At 39.3% G+C, this 17,014-nt stretch overlaps 1 protein-coding gene across 1 annotated transcript in view; it reads left to right on the top strand.

Annotated features, from left to right (window-relative positions):
- Positions 1 to 14,464: 14,464 nt before the first annotated feature.
- The window catches only part of LOC140237813 (extended synaptotagmin-2-like), a 103,043-nt gene continuing 100,493 nt past the window's right edge, over positions 14,465 to 17,014 (top strand). Inside the window, exon 1 of the mRNA XM_072317743.1 lies at positions 14,465 to 14,654. Within this exon, the coding sequence (XP_072173844.1) occupies positions 14,465 to 14,654 (190 nt within the window). The remainder of the gene's footprint in view (positions 14,655 to 17,014) is intronic.

The following is a 17,014-nucleotide window of genomic DNA, read 5'->3' as shown; positions in this document are numbered from 1 at the left end:
CTATAAATCATTTATCACAGGCCTTTAGTTCTTACAATTAAGTCATACTACAATTTAAATGTTAAGGAATCTAACTTGAGCTTTCAGCACTTTAATTCTCATACACAGTGTACACAGGGTAACAGCCAAAAACTATTATTTAGCTGATGCTGCTCTAATTTGGCTATTACTTATAGCCATGTTTAAATATTTACCAAGTCTGTCTCGCCAATTCTAAAGTTAACTTCATATTTACTTTGAAATGAAAACCAGGATATAAATACATGTAGTCTCTATTGAATCACACTCAAATCTTCTACAAACAGAAACCAGAGTAGATAAATGATACAAAGTTTAAAGCTGATGTATTGCACAAGGAAGGGGAGAATTACCGTAATGGTAAAGAATAACTGAAGAGTTTGGTCAATGATCATGAAAAGCACCATCACAAAGAGTATAAAAGGGGATAAAGAACTACCCATAGCAGATTTACTGCTTGAATTATCATGGTAGTTCTCACTGCAGAAAGGCAAGTTGGAGTAAACAGCGTGAAGGGGGGGGGGGGGGGCAGTAATGAATGCAAAGAAATGCTGGAATAAAAACGATAATAAAACGGGAAACGGCATCGACGATGAATTCCTCTAATTCAGGAGCACAATTTAAAAAACTCAATAGGGCGTATACACGCCACCACACCCTCGCAATTCGCAATTCTTAAAAATGATTAGAAGGAGCTCGAAGCTCTAAGCATGTGTGTATGTGCGCGCGTGTGTGTGTGTGTGTGTGTGTATGTGTGTGTGTGTGTGCGCGCGCGTGCTTGAGTGGATGTGAGTATGTATGTGTGTGTTTTATTATAGTACGTGTTCGAGCGGGCTTGTGGACGGATTGCTGATTTTGTTTCCTTGATGAAAAAATAATCACATTTGAATATGAGATTTTTTTTAGTATTTAGTAGAAATAAAGAAGAAAAAAACAAAAACAGAGGGTAGGCCACATCAGTACTGACAGTGATTGTCATTTCTGATCTTCCACGTAAAATTCCGCACCATATCGTAGTTTGCTTTGATGGAATGAAATTCGGCAAACAGGAGAATGGAAGTTCAACCGAAATCGGACCCCCCCCCCCAAAAAAAAAAAAAAACAACAACAACAACAACAAAACAAACAAACTTAAAATTATAATTTCAACATAATTTACAAAATTGAGATGTAAGTCACAACCACTATAACAGTAGAGATGATTTATAAGCCATTACAACCGCACAAGTCTCAAAATCAACTACGCATATTTTCACTAAATTTCCTTTTCTTTTATGAGAGCGTATCCTTCGCATTAAAGGGACCGTACAGTACTGGTTGAGGCGAGGATTCATGTTTTGAACATTCCTAAGTGAGATAATGAGAAACCTCTTATGAAATATAAAAGAGCGTGTAATTTTAAGAAGGATTCAACGTTTATTTAATTAAAATTGGTTTTCAAATGCCCGAGATATCCAAAAAAAGTGATAATAATAAAATACTACAGGCCACGCCTTTTATTAGGATCTCTTTGTTTCACCTTGTTTTTGGATATCTCAGCCATTTCAAAACCGATTTTCATCAAATAAACTTTTGATACCCTTTAGAATTGCATGCTCTTTGACATCTCATAGAGTGGTTTCTGAATATCTCGCAAAACGTTAAAAGCTAAATCCTCACCTCGACCAGAACTGTACACACCCTTTAATGTGTTGTGGTGACTTTAAAATTGGCAACGAGAGCTTTTAGTCCGGGAGCCAGCGGGGGTCAGCCTAGCTGAAAAGGTTACCAATTTTTATGTATATAGCAATTTAGTACATACGCCCCTAAGTATGGAAATGCATGTCTGGCTGGTCATCGGTGGTGGGTGTGGCCAGGAGGGCCAAAAAAAGGACCCCTCAAAATTAGGCTAGCCTAGCTGGAAAAGTAACCCCATGAAAACAACTGGAACTTGTTCGTTACACCTACAGGATAAATGAATGACCATTGCCAGACGTTTTAAGTGGTGGGGGGTAGCCGCCAGACGCTCTTAAAGGCCCAACTCCAGCTAGGCTAGCCTAGCTGAAAAAGTAACCTCGTGAAAACCACTGGAACTTGTTCGTTACACTTACAGGATAAATGAATGACCATTGCCAGACGTTTTAAGTGGTGGGGGTAGCCGCCAGACGCCCTTAAAGACCCAAATTTTTCCAGCTAGGCTAGCCTAGCTGAAAAAGTAACCTAATGAAACCCACTGGAACTTGTTCGTTACACTTACAGGATAAATGAATGACCATTGCCAGACGTTTTAAGTGGTGGGGGGGTAGCCGCCAGACGCCCTTAAAGACCCAACTTTTTCCAGCTAGGCTAGCCTAGCTGAAAATATAACCTAATGAAACACACTGGAACTTGTTATTTACACTTACAGGATATATGCATGGCCGTTGCCAGACGTTTTAAGAAGTGGGGGGGGGGGGGGGGGTAGCCGCCAGATGCCCTCAAAGACCCAATTTTACCAGCTAGACTATAGCCCTGATGGCTGGAAAAGTAACCTCCTGAAACCCACTGGAACTCGTTCTATGTTTGTATCTCACCTAATAAACACTGTCGACATAGTATTCTGGAGTTCTTTCAATAACTTTCCACACTTTTGAGCTGTATGACCACCAAATTCACTCCTCAGATCATCTAATGATTGGGATGAAGTGTTGATATTGGTGAAGTCCGACTACGTCAACAGTCAAAAAGTCAATGAACTAGGCCTATGCCATTTGAAAATCTCTGTAATCACAAAGTCGATACGTGAACGAGACATCACTTCGCTTTTGCCTTGTTAGATGGTTAATATTTGTAAGCTTCCGTTTCTAATTCATACAGCACCAACATACATGTCTGGGAATAGCGGTAAAGAAGATTAGTTTTTGGCAACAAGTGTAAAATTAAATTCTGTGCCTTATTTGCTAAACAAACGTGGTATAGTGATAGGAGGACAACGACCTGTTAGGCAATATGGCGGACCAATAGCTCGATATTATTAGTGCTATAGAATAAATGACAATGATGTAGTTCTGAAGCATACTTTTCATTAGATGCTTTTGCAATGACTCAATGTATACTTTTAATCGAACTAAGTATATATCCATGACTTGCTCATGAATTACGGCAGAACGATTCGGTGAGGAAAGTTTTCTGTCATGTCATTACGGAAGAAGTGAACGTGTCAATATTTTGCTATTTGTTCCATAATTATTTCTGAAGTGGTTAAATGTATTTTCCTAAAACATTTTTTCTTTTATATAATACCTACGTTGCATCCAAATGCCTATTCGTTGAAAAAAATGCGGGCCATGTATTCAAAGGTCAAAGATCATAGGTTAATGGAAGTAGGGCATACATTGTACAACATTTCACTAAGTTGCTGGTTTGTTTGTTTGTTTGTTTGTTTTTTGTTTGTTGTTTTTGTTTTTTTGTTTTGTTTTTGTTTTGTTTTTGTTTTTTTTTTGGGGGGGGGGGGGGCATGATTCATAGTGTCCTAAAACCTTGTATAATACATGTATTTAGTTTTGTAGTCACGACTCTTGCTATGTATGATGCCAAACTCTTCCCTCTCATACAAATGCAGCCGTTTCAGGGAAATAATTATGATAATGATTGTTAATGCTGAAGTGGTTCATAACATTCCATTGATACTATGTATAGAATTAAAGTGAATTTGACAATGGTATATGATATCCGCAATTTACTCTTTGACAGGTTCTATCATCCGATTAATAATGTATAAATTGAATATACAGTAGTCCCCTATTCAGTAACTACAGGTTAAGTTACACATGTAGATAAGCTGCATTCATTTTGCACGCGACCATGGCGTTATAGCCAGAGATGACTGAATTCTGTAAATCTCTGTGTGCCTGCACAGGATTGGAAAACGAAACAGCTTTCTGTGTATAGAACAACGAAACAGAAACTGGTGCATGCATTATCCTCAGTCACTTTGTTATGCATAATGATGGTTTGCTCATTGCAGTTCCGGAATCTCAGCTCGAGGGACTCGAATTGATCCCAAATCAGTCGGCATGCGTGTATCACCCAAAACAATATCTGAACACAATTATAACTGCAGTCCTCCATAGTCTCTATTGGTTGCCGATAAGGGCTGGTATCAAGTTTGATTTTCATATTATTTACAGTGCCTTGTATTAAATGTTTTCATCGAAATGCCCGTATACGGTATGCGTATCTCAGTTAACTCTTTAAACCATAGTTGTAATCTACGTGCCAAGAATCTCATGTTTTCAATAAGCGTGAACTCCAAGACATGTCGTGATAAGGACTTTCAGACAATATTTGGCATCGTCATTATAAAACGAATTCCCCTTTTACAAGACACGCTTTAGATTTTAGATAGAAATATGGATTCGTTTGAATGCATACAAACAGCTTCTTAAATCCTCTTACATTTTGTTTTTAAGATATGGTGTATACTTTAGAAGTGTAAGAAGCATGCTCTTGTTTTAGAGGCTTTGAGTACTGGTAAGAAGCATAATATGTTATTCTTATAGATTATGTGAATAAGTACGCATTCAAGAACGTTTTGAATAAAACGTATCCAGACAACTGCATATCATATTTTCTCTTCGGTCATGCAGATGTATACTCTTGCCGAGAAGGTTAACTGTTTGATAGATATAGTGCTTACCTTTTTTTAATATTGAAAAGGTAATTGGGTAAATTTTTTGTTTCAGTTTATTATTCAAACACAACTAAGTTAACTTTTACATTAACATTTTCACAACTCACAAATTCCACACGCACACACATTTCATGATTCACAAGATCCAAGTTACACTAATCCTATTTACTTTGCAGAGTGCAACAACATAAGTTATATACTGAGCAAATAGGCTTACATCAGTTCGCACTATTCAAGGTTTAGAGTAGTTAAGGAACTAAATCGTACCCGATTATGTGATGCTAAGTTGCACCTTGAGATGATGGTCAATATTGCCCCTATAAAGGAGCAGGCGGTGACACTGACTTGCTCCTTTAAAGGAGCAATTTTGCAGCAGTCATGGAGCAAATAAGCACCACATGGGTGCAACATCATACCAATAAGGCACAAGATTGCACCCTCAAGAGAGGGTACATTCTTGCATCCTTCGGGCATAAAGTTGCACCTAAAGGTACGAGGTTGCGCCTTTTTCAAGGGGGCAAAGTTGCTCCCGAGGGTGTAACTTTCACCCTTTCTTGAGGGTACAAAGTAGCACCCAAAGTTCCAAGACTGCACCCTCAAAACAAGGCACAATCTTGGAACTTTGGGTGTTTCTTTGCACCCTCACGAAAGGATGTAAAGTGGCATCAACATGTAAAGGCTACACGGGGTGCAAAGGTGCGCCGAAAGGTAAAGGGTGCAAGAAAGAAAGGTGCAACTTAGCACCCCTTAGTGTGGGTGGAAAGATGCACCCTCAAGAAGAGGTGCAATCTAGCACCACTTAGTGTGGGTGGAAAGATGTACCCAAGGGAACATTTTCGCACCCTCAATAAAGGTTTCAACTTTGCACCCTCTCTGCAGTATTATTTTATACACACGTGAATTCCTTGTTCCTGTGAGCTACGTTTAATATGAGCGTGACCCAGTATTAGACACGTGTCAAGCCTTTGCAGACACAGAATTTTTTTCTTCATATTGTTTAAAGGTCATTTAAAACAAATTTAAATATATATTTATTTCTTTTAAGTTAAGAGGAGCAAAAATGTGGAGATCATGACCTGTGATACATGTTACGGAAAGTCTATATTTTTATGTGTACTCGGTTTTTTTTTTTCCAACTACAAGGAATTACCTATGAGCTAATTGGATAAAGAAGCTGAACATTACTTTTTTTCATCAGTTAATGTCAGTGCTGGTGTATTATTCTTGAAAAGTTGGCATCTAAATGTCCTCCAAACCAAGTACTTTTCACACTGCATAAGATTATATTCCTGTGAGTTACGTTTCTTATGAGCATGACAGATCTGTAGACACGTGTCATAGTGGTTACAAACACTAAATTTCCTTTGCTTTCATCGTTATCAAGAAGCGATTTTGAACAATTTCAGATGTTCTTGTTTTTTTTTTCTATTTCGTTACGAGAAGGCAATAATGATTTCATGTAAAACATGTTAAGGAAAGTTGATAGTTTGGTTATTTTATCATTACTCATCTTTGTCTTCTCAACAAGAAGATGATACACATGAGCTCATTTGCTAAAGAAGTTGAAGGATGTTTAATTCCTGGTAGCCACGTAGGGGCTTTTGTCATAACATTTTGCATCTTAATCCCTCGAAACTAAGTACATGCAGTATTAGTTTATAGATAACATAATATTTTTGTTGTTGCTGTGAGCTTATTCATATGAATTTTAGACATGTTTCTCATATGTTTCTGTCATATGCTTTACTGAAGAACAGCAAATGTTGAGTTTATTGCCAAGAGAGGTTGATCATTACTTTACATTTAAGTTCATTGAAGTGCCGGAGCATAAACTTGTCTTGAAATATTAGCATCCAAAACCCTCCAAACCAAAATACGCGCAATACTAGACAAGACAGGAATTCCTTGTTGTTGTGAGTTATGTTTCTTAAAAACACTGATTTTTTTCTGCTTTTGCAATGTACTATGTTCAAAAACACTCTTGAACAATTTTCAGATTTCGTTTCTTTCTTAAGAGAAGAAAACGTTGAGGTCATGTGAAGCATGTTCCTATAAGTTTTATTTCGTTAATAATTTTTCTTTACCCATCTCCTCAACCGTAAGGTGATACGGTACCTAAAAAAGTCATAGGCCAAAGGTGTTGAGCTTTACTTTCCCTTTTTAAAGTAAATTTAAGAGCTAGGCCATTATCTTTAAAAAGTTGGCATTTTAAGCTATGTACACCGAGGACGAGTCTTACTGAATGGATTTCTTGTTGCAGTAGAATTGTATTTTTTATGAGCTTGATGGAGTATTAGACAATTGTATAAAGTGTTTGCAAAAACTGTTAATGTACTCCCTTTTGCTAATTTCCAAAGAGTTCATTTGCCAAGTTTTGATTGTCTTTTGTTTTAATCATCAGGGGTTTGTTTTATCATGGTCATAGAGGAAAGAAACTTAATTATTAAAAAAAAAGCCTTCATAGTATAAGAAGAGATACTGTAGGAGACAATTTCATCAAAAGTTGTTATTTCCAACATTTCCAAAATGCAACTGATGAATATTTCTCCCCAGGGCACAGAAAGAAAGTAATTTTTGGTCTTGTTTTTGTTTGTTTGGTTTTTTTTTTCACGTCAGTATGTTATAATAACCGCGGGTTTACGCCCATCCCACCAATTTCCATCCGGATACTGTACCCGGCCCTGCTTTTTTGTTTTTTGTTTTACACTGCGAAGAAAATGAGAACACTGATGTTTAAGAAAAATCCCGACATGTTTGATTGGGCAATTCTTTTTTGATGTCTATTATTCTTTCCAAATAAGTTTTTTGGTTATCACTGAGGACAATGGACAGATACCCTATTTCTTGTACCAAAACCACAGCACTGTATATTCTCATATTTCTACAGTATTTCGTCTCAACACTTGCCCTATTGATATTTCAAAGCATGTTTCCCTGTGCGCTCAAGAAACTCCCCCATTCAAGGAGACCTCCGGGTGATTCTCAGATTTTTATATTTGTACAACTATGAATTAGTTATACTGAGGACAGAGTTTCAGAATTTGTGATAATTGGGATGAAGAATAAGAATATTTTCAAAAAAATAGAACAAACTGCAATGAACAAGGATGATGACATGGGAGAGTCACCATAAGAATGCATGAGTTGGGGCTCAAGGAAGCAGAACAAAAGAATAAGGTATATGCATAGACAGGTGAACTCGCAAGCAAGCGGTATAGTTATGGAATTACACTGCTATCATTTCTGAAATATGTGAACCTTATAGCTGGTAAAATTGGGTCTTTGAGAGCGTCTGGGGGCTACGCCCCACCACTTAAAGCGTCTGGCAACGGTCATGCATTTATTCTGTAAGTGTAAGAACAAGTTCCAGTGGGTTTCATGGGGTTACTTTCCTAATTTTCAGCTAGGCTAGCCTAGCTGGTAAGAGTTTGGTCTTTGGGGCGTCTGGCTGCTATTGTCTGGCAACAATCATTCAATTATCCTTTGAGTGTATCACAAGAACAACTTCCAATGGGTTTCAGGAGGTTATTTTTCCAGCTATATATAGGCTAGTCTAGCTGGTAAAATTGGGTCTTTGAGGGCGTCTGGCGGCTACCCCCCCCCCCCCCCACCACCACCACCACCACCACCATTTAAAACGTCTGGCAACGGTCATGCATATATCCTGTAAGTGTAAAGAACAAGTTCCAGTGGGTTTCACAAGGTTACTTGTTCAGCTAGGCAAGCCTAGCTGGAAAAAGTTGGGTCTTTAAGGGCGTCTGGCGGCTACCCCCCACCACTTAAAATGTCTGGCAATGGTCATTCATTTATCCTGTAACGGTGTAACGAACAAGTTCCAGTGGGTTTCATGAGGTTACTTTTTCAGCTAGGCTAGCCTAGCTGGAAAAAATTGGGTCTTTAAGGGCGTCTGGCGGCTACCCCCACCACTTAAAACGTCTGGCAATGGTCATTCATTTATCCTGTAAGTGTAACGAACAAGTTCCAGTGGGTTACATTAGGTTACTTTTTCAGCTAGGCTAGACTAGCTGGAAAAATTTGGGTCTTTAAGGGCGTCTGGCAGCTACCCCCCACCACTTAAAACGTCTGGCAATGGTCATTCATTTATCCTGTAAGTGTAACGAACAAGTTCCAGTGGGTTTCATGAGGTTACTTTTTCAGCTAGGCTAGCCTAGCTGGAAAAATTTGGGTCTTTAAGGGCGTCTGGCGGCTACCCCCCACCACTTAAAACGTCTGGCAATGGTTATTCATTTATCCTGTAAGTGTAACGAACAAGTTCCAGTGGTTTTCATGAGGTTACTTTTCCAGCTAGGCTAGTCTAGCTGGAGTTGGGCCTTTAAGAGCGTCTGGCGGCTACCCCCCACCACTTAAAACGTCTGGCAATGGTCATTCATTTATCCTGTAAGTGTAACGAACAAGTTCCAGTTGTTTTCATGGGGTACATTTTTTCAGCTAGGCTAGCCTAATTTTGGGGGGTCCTTTTTGTGGCCCTTCTGGCCACACCCACTACCGATGACCAGCCAGACGTGCATTTCCATACTCAGGGGAATATGTACTAAATTGCTATACACATAAAAATTGGTAACCTTTTCAGCTAGGCTGACCCCCGCTGGCTCCCGGACTATTTGAAGGACAATATTATGTTCATTTCTTTTTATACAGTGGTGAGTAGACGACATTGATCGTCACCTCTTTCAATGCGTGTGTATCCGATGTCGCTATTCAGTAGAGGATCGGGGGAGGGGGTGTTTAGGGGGTTCCTCTTTTTTTTTTTTAACCTCACCCCCTTTTTTGCATTTATTCATCAGCCGATTTTTTCGCAGTTTTTTTTTAACTGCTTCTTATGACCCATGTTATCCGCCCCTGCTATTCTATCGAAACTAGTGAAACTTTTATCAGGTTCCATCACGTTGCCATACAGTTGCGACGGATCTTTGACCTTCGTACAGTCGTACAGAGAGCCACGTTAAGACAATAATGACGAGTGAGGGCAGCAAAGACTTTTGTGAAGAGCGCTCTGATGAGCTTACCACCTTATGCTCAGACAAACTCTTAATCAGCGCATTACCAGACGCGCTGTACGAAAGAACGAACGTACTGCATTGAAGGACGTAAAGCCAACAGAGCGGGGATATTTGAGGGTGGGCGTCAGATTATAGAAATTCAAGAAAGGAAAAATGAAGATCTGCTCGAGGCTGTTGAATGCACTGAAGCTAACGAATCAAAAGCACAGATTAGTGTTATAAAGTAAGATGACGGTCTGTGGAAGCGGTAAGTCCAAGAAATAACATTTGCCGGGGAACCCCCCCCCCCCCCCCGAAAAGCAACAAAAAGAAAACACAGAGACGATCCAAAATGGAATGGACGCTCGATTTTACCCACTAGATTTAGAGGTAGAACGTAAGGCAAAACATAAAGCACTTGTCTCCTCTATAATAAGGTAATCCTTTAATACTCGACAGGTGCCTCGTAATCTTCACTTGCAAAGTGACGGTGCAAAGGACTAACAAGGTCAAATTAATCTCTTCGAATTAAGTGAAAATAATTTGAATGAAACATCCCTTGATCGTAAGGATATCAAGAAGGAATAATATTCAAACCTTATTGCGAATGTTATCTAAGACAGGGACCGACACGGTATTACTATGAAGAATCAGCGGACTCCACTCGTATTCTCCACTGAAGTCAAAGTCATGAAGACTACACCCCTATTGACCCTCAGCTTATAGATTGCACAATGTCACCTCATCCACAGAATATCCCTGGATAAACATCAAACGTCTTTCACAGGCTAGCCAGCTAACTATACAGATATCGAATCTATAATGTAAAGTAGATAACGTGGCGAATCGTGATGTAATCTTTCCCCTCCATTATCCCGATTTCAACATAATGTACTTGTATCCCGCACATAGTGGTACCTCGATCCCCCCCCCCCCCCCAAAAAAAAAAAAAAAAAATAAGAGAAAGAAAATTTTGATCATAGTTTTAACAATGAAATAATATTAGCTACATGATACATGCATGGCGTGAGGGCCTGTTATAAAATATGGCAAGGCTGTTTTCCGTGATTAGTCTCGTTTTAAAACTATAAGTGAAGAGCTCAGGAGTTTAAACTCGGTCTTTGTAACAAAAAAAAAGAAGAAGAAAAGAAACGACTTCGACAGTCAGGTAGCAAGATAATTGTATCACTCTGAGGCAATTGATATTACATGCAAAAATTGTAAAACGCTGGATTTTAAGGGAAGACTGTGGTTTTCGCATAACATCTTAAATTGTTGAATTCACCAAGCATTGAGTTTGACGATTAACGGTGTGAGATTCCATGTTTCAAGTCACCATTGTGCCATCTAATTCAACATGTAGCACCTATGAATAAAAAGATGGAGAAAGATAGCAATATAATGCCTGCCTTAATCGATCTTCGTTGAAATTTTTTAATCTGAAACTCATGGTAGAGCAGTGGCAACACTGAAAAGGATATACCCTAATGATAAAGAAATCATTATCATTATTATTATTATTATTATTATTATTATTATTATTATTATTATCATTATTATTATTATTATTATTATTATTATTATTAGCATCATCATCATCATCATGCCATGACATTATCATGGATCTAGTCCCAATCAGTGAAGTCCAAAAGGCTCGCTATCGCTCCAGACGTCACCCCACAATCAAATACATGAAGTGACAGGAAAGAAGACATCATCTAGTCATCATTACAGTTCCTTGTATAGATTTGTGTTTGATGGGAAATTCTGATGGGAAACGGCGTCTTTAGAGGAAATTATGTGAAGGGGATTATAGATGATGGCTATAAGTCACCGAAATAGCTTTACCCATGAAATCGAAGTATGACTTGCCGACCGTCGCTATGGTTACGAACACTCGTAATTACAAGACTGAATCTCAGCTAGCTGTGGCTAGGGTAGTCCCTATCAAAGCCTATAGGTGCTCGACCGGGGTTTCCGGGTCTCCCTGCTTTAACCCGTTAAGTGTATCTAGAAAGGACAGAGTGACATGGGTTGGTAATCATTCATTCAATGACGGCATTTCTCCCCTCTATGGAACTGACTAAAAAAGAGGAGTGTCTGTAAATAAGTAGCTTACACTTGCCCATGGGTCTACCTTTGCCCCTATAGGCCTCATGTCATGCGTTACGGTTTGGTGGTTTTAAAATCAGCAGTTATATCTCTGGAATGTGGGCTTCGTGTTGACTTCCATAGTTTGTCCTTGCGGATTATTATTCCCAGAGTTATTTGGCGGTGGCGTTATTTTAATTGTGTTTGGTTATTTTCGTGATTCGTCTTGCCAGTCATTGACATTTGCCCACTTTGCTTAGATCGCTGTAACCTATTCGGTAAAATCAAACAGAGAGGAAAGAACGAGACACGGTTCTACCAAAGAGCTTCAAACATTGGAGCTTCTTGATTCTATGCGAAGGCGCGTTTACCGAGGCGGTGAATAACTCAAAAGCCTGATCATCTGTTAAGGACTCTGTACAGTTTGTGCACCGGGTGAAGCAAAAGAGACACGCAGGAACAGTGTACAGCAAAAGTGTGGCAATGGATGCTTGATTCTGATATTGTGGATTGTACGTAAACAAACTCATTTATCCCTTGGATTGAGGACTACTATAGTGCTCGATTGCCATTATACGTTATCGAATGTAGATATGAATCTGTAACTTTTCGGAACCCGTTCTATCTGACGTGAATGGAAGGATGTAGATGTCCACCTAATCATGGTGGGTTCTTCAATCAAATCAATCACAACGTGTCAGCGAGAATGGACACGCAGGACGCTATTTTCCCCGTCTTTGTGGCAGTTTCTTCCGATATAACAACGCAACGTCTCCATCTTCTGAAGCCCTCGATCATGTCAAAATTGTTTGCAAGATTGCAGCTATCATCACTTCAATAATCCTTCCATACTCTACGTCATTTGCCGTATATGCTCGAAATTATTAAACGTCATGAATTTTGACAATAACATTACTATCATTATTACTTAAAGTATCAATAAGCGATGAGGAAGTGCGATGTGGTATTGTCATTAATCCATTACTAAACAAGCACACTGGAATGACTATTTGGAGATTTGCCATCAAACACCCTCCAGCGGGCCCTAATTGGATTGATATCATGCCATGAGGATTCATGAGGACTGTTTCAAATAGAACAATGAAAAGCTATTTACAGTTCAGCTTGCACGATCCCTTCAGAATATCATCAATATAATAATCATAAAATCCGATCATTTGATCCCAGTAGAGACAACCAACCATCTCTGGTATGCAGTGTGCCCAGACAAAACTGGAGTATATTTCCGCCACCAGGAGGGTTCCTAAATGTGCGAGAAGTTTCCACCACTGGTTGATTTGTTATGATCTCTGCCCCATTTGATCTGCCTTTTACGCTTGTTGCACTCAGACTGATGTTTGTTTACGTCCTGCACTCCTTGCCTGTATGAGTTAGTATTGAAAAAAACGAGGGGAAAAAGAGACAGCTGCAGTATAAGGACCGTAGGTATGTGGCACTCGCCTACGCTTGAAGTTGAACCTACGCACTAACTGGTGACTTGCCTCGACATAGGTCAGGTACTAGAGCAAAACCATTGGATGTCATCTCAGGGGCACGGAGTGACAGTGATCTGGGGAGTTCAGCGATGATATCAGGGAGGTGGGAAGAGAATCCTGTTTAATTCCTCCCCGCTCGAGAAGACTCTTGCCAAGACGAGTCATTTCTGCCCTACGAGTGTGCAGCGAAGAACAGAGAATGCTAGTGAGGTGTATCGAGATATTCCGGACTTAATTGACGGTTAAAAGAATGAGGAAATATTGGATATCGAGCGAAATAGGCAAGGGCATTGCCTCAAAGAAGGCTGTAAATACGCCCTAGTCTGTTCGTGTTTTACTAATATTAAACTGAGTGACACATTAGAATTTACTTTCCCAGTTGGACTGGATTTGTCTGCTTAATTCTTCAGTTACAGAGGTAATAGGGACTCACTATCAAACAATCTGACAATATCTCGCCCTTTAATCGACGACCAAGTTTCTTCCATGCTGCAGTTTGCTTCTTCGATTACTTCATGTCATCTCATTCGATCAACTGAGCAGCTAGCTGTCTGTTAAATTCTCAAAGAAAACTTGGAAGCGCTTTGAGCTCTATTTTACATCAAAACAAAGCTCTGCGTGCTCAACGCTGTTCTATGTTCTCATCATTGGACTGATTGTGACGTGAAGGATTTTTTGCCAACTTGCAACACCACGCTAAAGAAACCACCTGCCATTGACATTACGTAAACTTGTTTCAATTGCCGGAAGTTTGGAAGCTGTGATTCAAGACAGCGTTGTATCGGAGAGCTGAGGGGCTCGCGGTTCATCAATGCAATTGTCCAAGAAACGATTGAGACTGCAGGAATGAACAGTGCAACATTATGGCTTGTTTTGTCGGTTTGGAAAACTCACCGTTTATTATCAGGCTTTGATCATCACATACTATAGTGGAATGATTTTGCGGTGTATTTGATAACATTTAACTTTCGCAACATTATTGATATTACGACCTCTGTAAGTTGTGTGGATGTAATCGCTCTCAAGCAATGACTACTTTACTTGTTTGCTCAAGGGATCCACTGAATTCATATTCATCATTGCTGTGCCAATTAATTCTCAGTGCGTTACACTGTAGGTAAAAACGCCTCTAGTATTGTCCTGCGAAAATTACCTTCGCTTCGAGGCCAGTTTGGTATTTTTCCTATCAGCTCCAGTACCCAGCCACAATGCCCGATATAGCAAACAAGCGTCGCACGTCTCGGATATCAGTATCCAAACTCAACAGGCCGTTTCCACTGCAGTCGCCGGACTTTGTGAAAAAGTTGAATCCCGACAAACTGGGACAGAAACTGAATCCACAGCTCGGGAAGCGGTTTTGGACGTCCATCGGCAACATGTGGTCCAGAATTTACAATGGTGAGTCTGACACTTAAAAATCTTCCTTTTGTGTACACCAAACATGAACTACCAAATTGACATGCCTTGATAAGGAACTATATTCACAGCTATTCATCAATGTCTAGAGGAGTTGAGAACAGACTGTCGTACATTCCAGATAAATACACCGCTCTTAAGGTACGTATTACACATAAGCAAACAGCAATTATTTCTTTACGATTATTGTTATATCAACGGGGCGAGCAGGTCCGGTGGGTATACATAGGGGTAGGGCGGAGGCAGGAAGGGGGAATCCCCCGAGCGACCCTCAGTTATTTTTTAACACCGGGCGTGTACACTCCTCTGAAGAGTTTCACCAATTAATATCACAGTAATGTTTTGAACAGAAATACTTGCAAAAGTAAAACTTAACATATAACTTTACTGTGTACAACCATCGATTTCGCAAAACATTATACTGGCACCGAGTGACAAACTTATACGATTCAAGATAACCATCAAGAGGAAATGGATTGGTCTGAATTTGGAGACTAACTAATGGGGGAACGGGCGTGACCTCTATACCTCGGCCTCACTTCTCGGCTCCCTGGCCTCATGGTTTTAGCGTGGAGCTACTTACGTTGGAGCTCCATGGTTTTTTAGATATCTTCGTAATCATAAAATTCGAGAGCAAAGTGATTAATTCGTGCACAGGAAAATACAGATACGCGTTGATTAGTCATCATTGCAGCTGGAGACACGGGTACTGCTGATAAGAAAATAAGTACTGTATTCGAAGTGAGTGCATATCACTATATGATTAATATCTTCACCCTATACAGCTGTGATGATTTCACCAAAGATAATCGTTAATTATTAGTGTTCTGTGTCAATATTTGGTTACATGGCTGAGACATTGTTTCATTGTTTAGTGTCTATGAAGGCTGATTGGTTTAAGCCGCCTCTTTACGAGATCTCTGAATGTATATCTTGTGGAAGCTATTAAGAGCATGACAGTGGACTCCATGTTAAATCTAATATGCCACGTGAGTTGCTCATTTTAGCTGCCAACAAGCGCAGTTGATTTGGCAGCCAAATATTCCTGTAAATTATCAGCCAAAATAAATGAACAACATAGTTGTTGTTGGCATTGTTATACTCACAGAAAGGAACTCATCGTCTCTTCAATGATGATGACACACAGTACGTGTAAACACATTACTGTTATCGTTGCTCAAAATAAGACAGAGACGCTTGATTTTTGTAACGTTTGTTTGCTACTTGAAAACTAAACCTGAGAGCAAATTCATTCCACCAAAATTAATGATTCTTATCGGCTGGATCATAAAATTTTGCGTGGTTTGATGGCATTGTTTACGCTGATTGGGATCTTACGATGTCATTAAAGAGATATACATGCGAAAGACAATCACTTTTAACAAACTGGGGATTACTTTTTAACGCACTGTGCATTTTCTTTTTTGACCATACTATATTTTTGGTAAATTGCTCAGCATTTCTGTCTTTGATCGCTCTTTTCTTCTGTTCTTTTTCTTTTTCTTTCCTTCCCTTTTCTTCACCTCTCCTGCTTATTGTCTATCTCCTTCATCCTTTCTACCGAGTCTCCCTTCCGATCTATTGATGTTTGCGCTCTCCACATTTATATATTATTCACACCACACTATAGATAACACAAGCATGTGGTAGAGCATTCAACTTTATGATCATACATATTTATGATAGATAGGGTACAATCCGACACGTGTACTGTGAGAGATCGAAGTCCATACGAATGCGCTCGGATATTTGAGGCTCACCTTGATACATGACATCTTTGTCATAACTGTCAAACCGATTGATATTGTACAACACAGAAATTACATAAGGATTTTTGTGTACGAGCAAGAAAAAAAAAATCTTTAGATTTTCCTGCATTGCCCGACTGATAAACGCGTATGCTAATAATAAGAATAAGAAAGAACTAATTTCAAACGAAACAAACTAAAGAGATAAACCAGACCTGAGCATGTGAAATACAAGAATAAATGGTTCAATGAAAGAAAAAGATATACATTTTAAAAACACATACGTAACCATCAGCCAGGAAAGAGCAAAATGCTTGTGATGGCCTATGGCGATAGCTGACACTTGATTTGAAGCTCTGTAACACAGGGATCTATAGGACAAAAGTAGCAGCTAGCATGTTTTAAATGTATTGATTCACTGAAAATCTCATTTCCGTATTGGAAAACAATAGATATACAGATGAACATAGGATAAACACATACATGAATAAACATTACCCTTGGAGTGTGTTTGATGGCGGAGGTAAGATGAGAAGTAATCAAGACTGAAATCAATGGGGTTGGCTAAAAGTTTCAAAATCGGAGATAAAGCTC

The sequence above is a fragment of the Diadema setosum genome, chromosome 14 (assembly GCF_964275005.1).
Source record: "Diadema setosum chromosome 14, eeDiaSeto1, whole genome shotgun sequence".
Lineage (NCBI taxonomy): Eukaryota > Metazoa > Echinodermata > Echinoidea > Diadematoida > Diadematidae > Diadema > Diadema setosum.
This window is presented reverse-complemented; position numbering and strand designations above follow the sequence as displayed.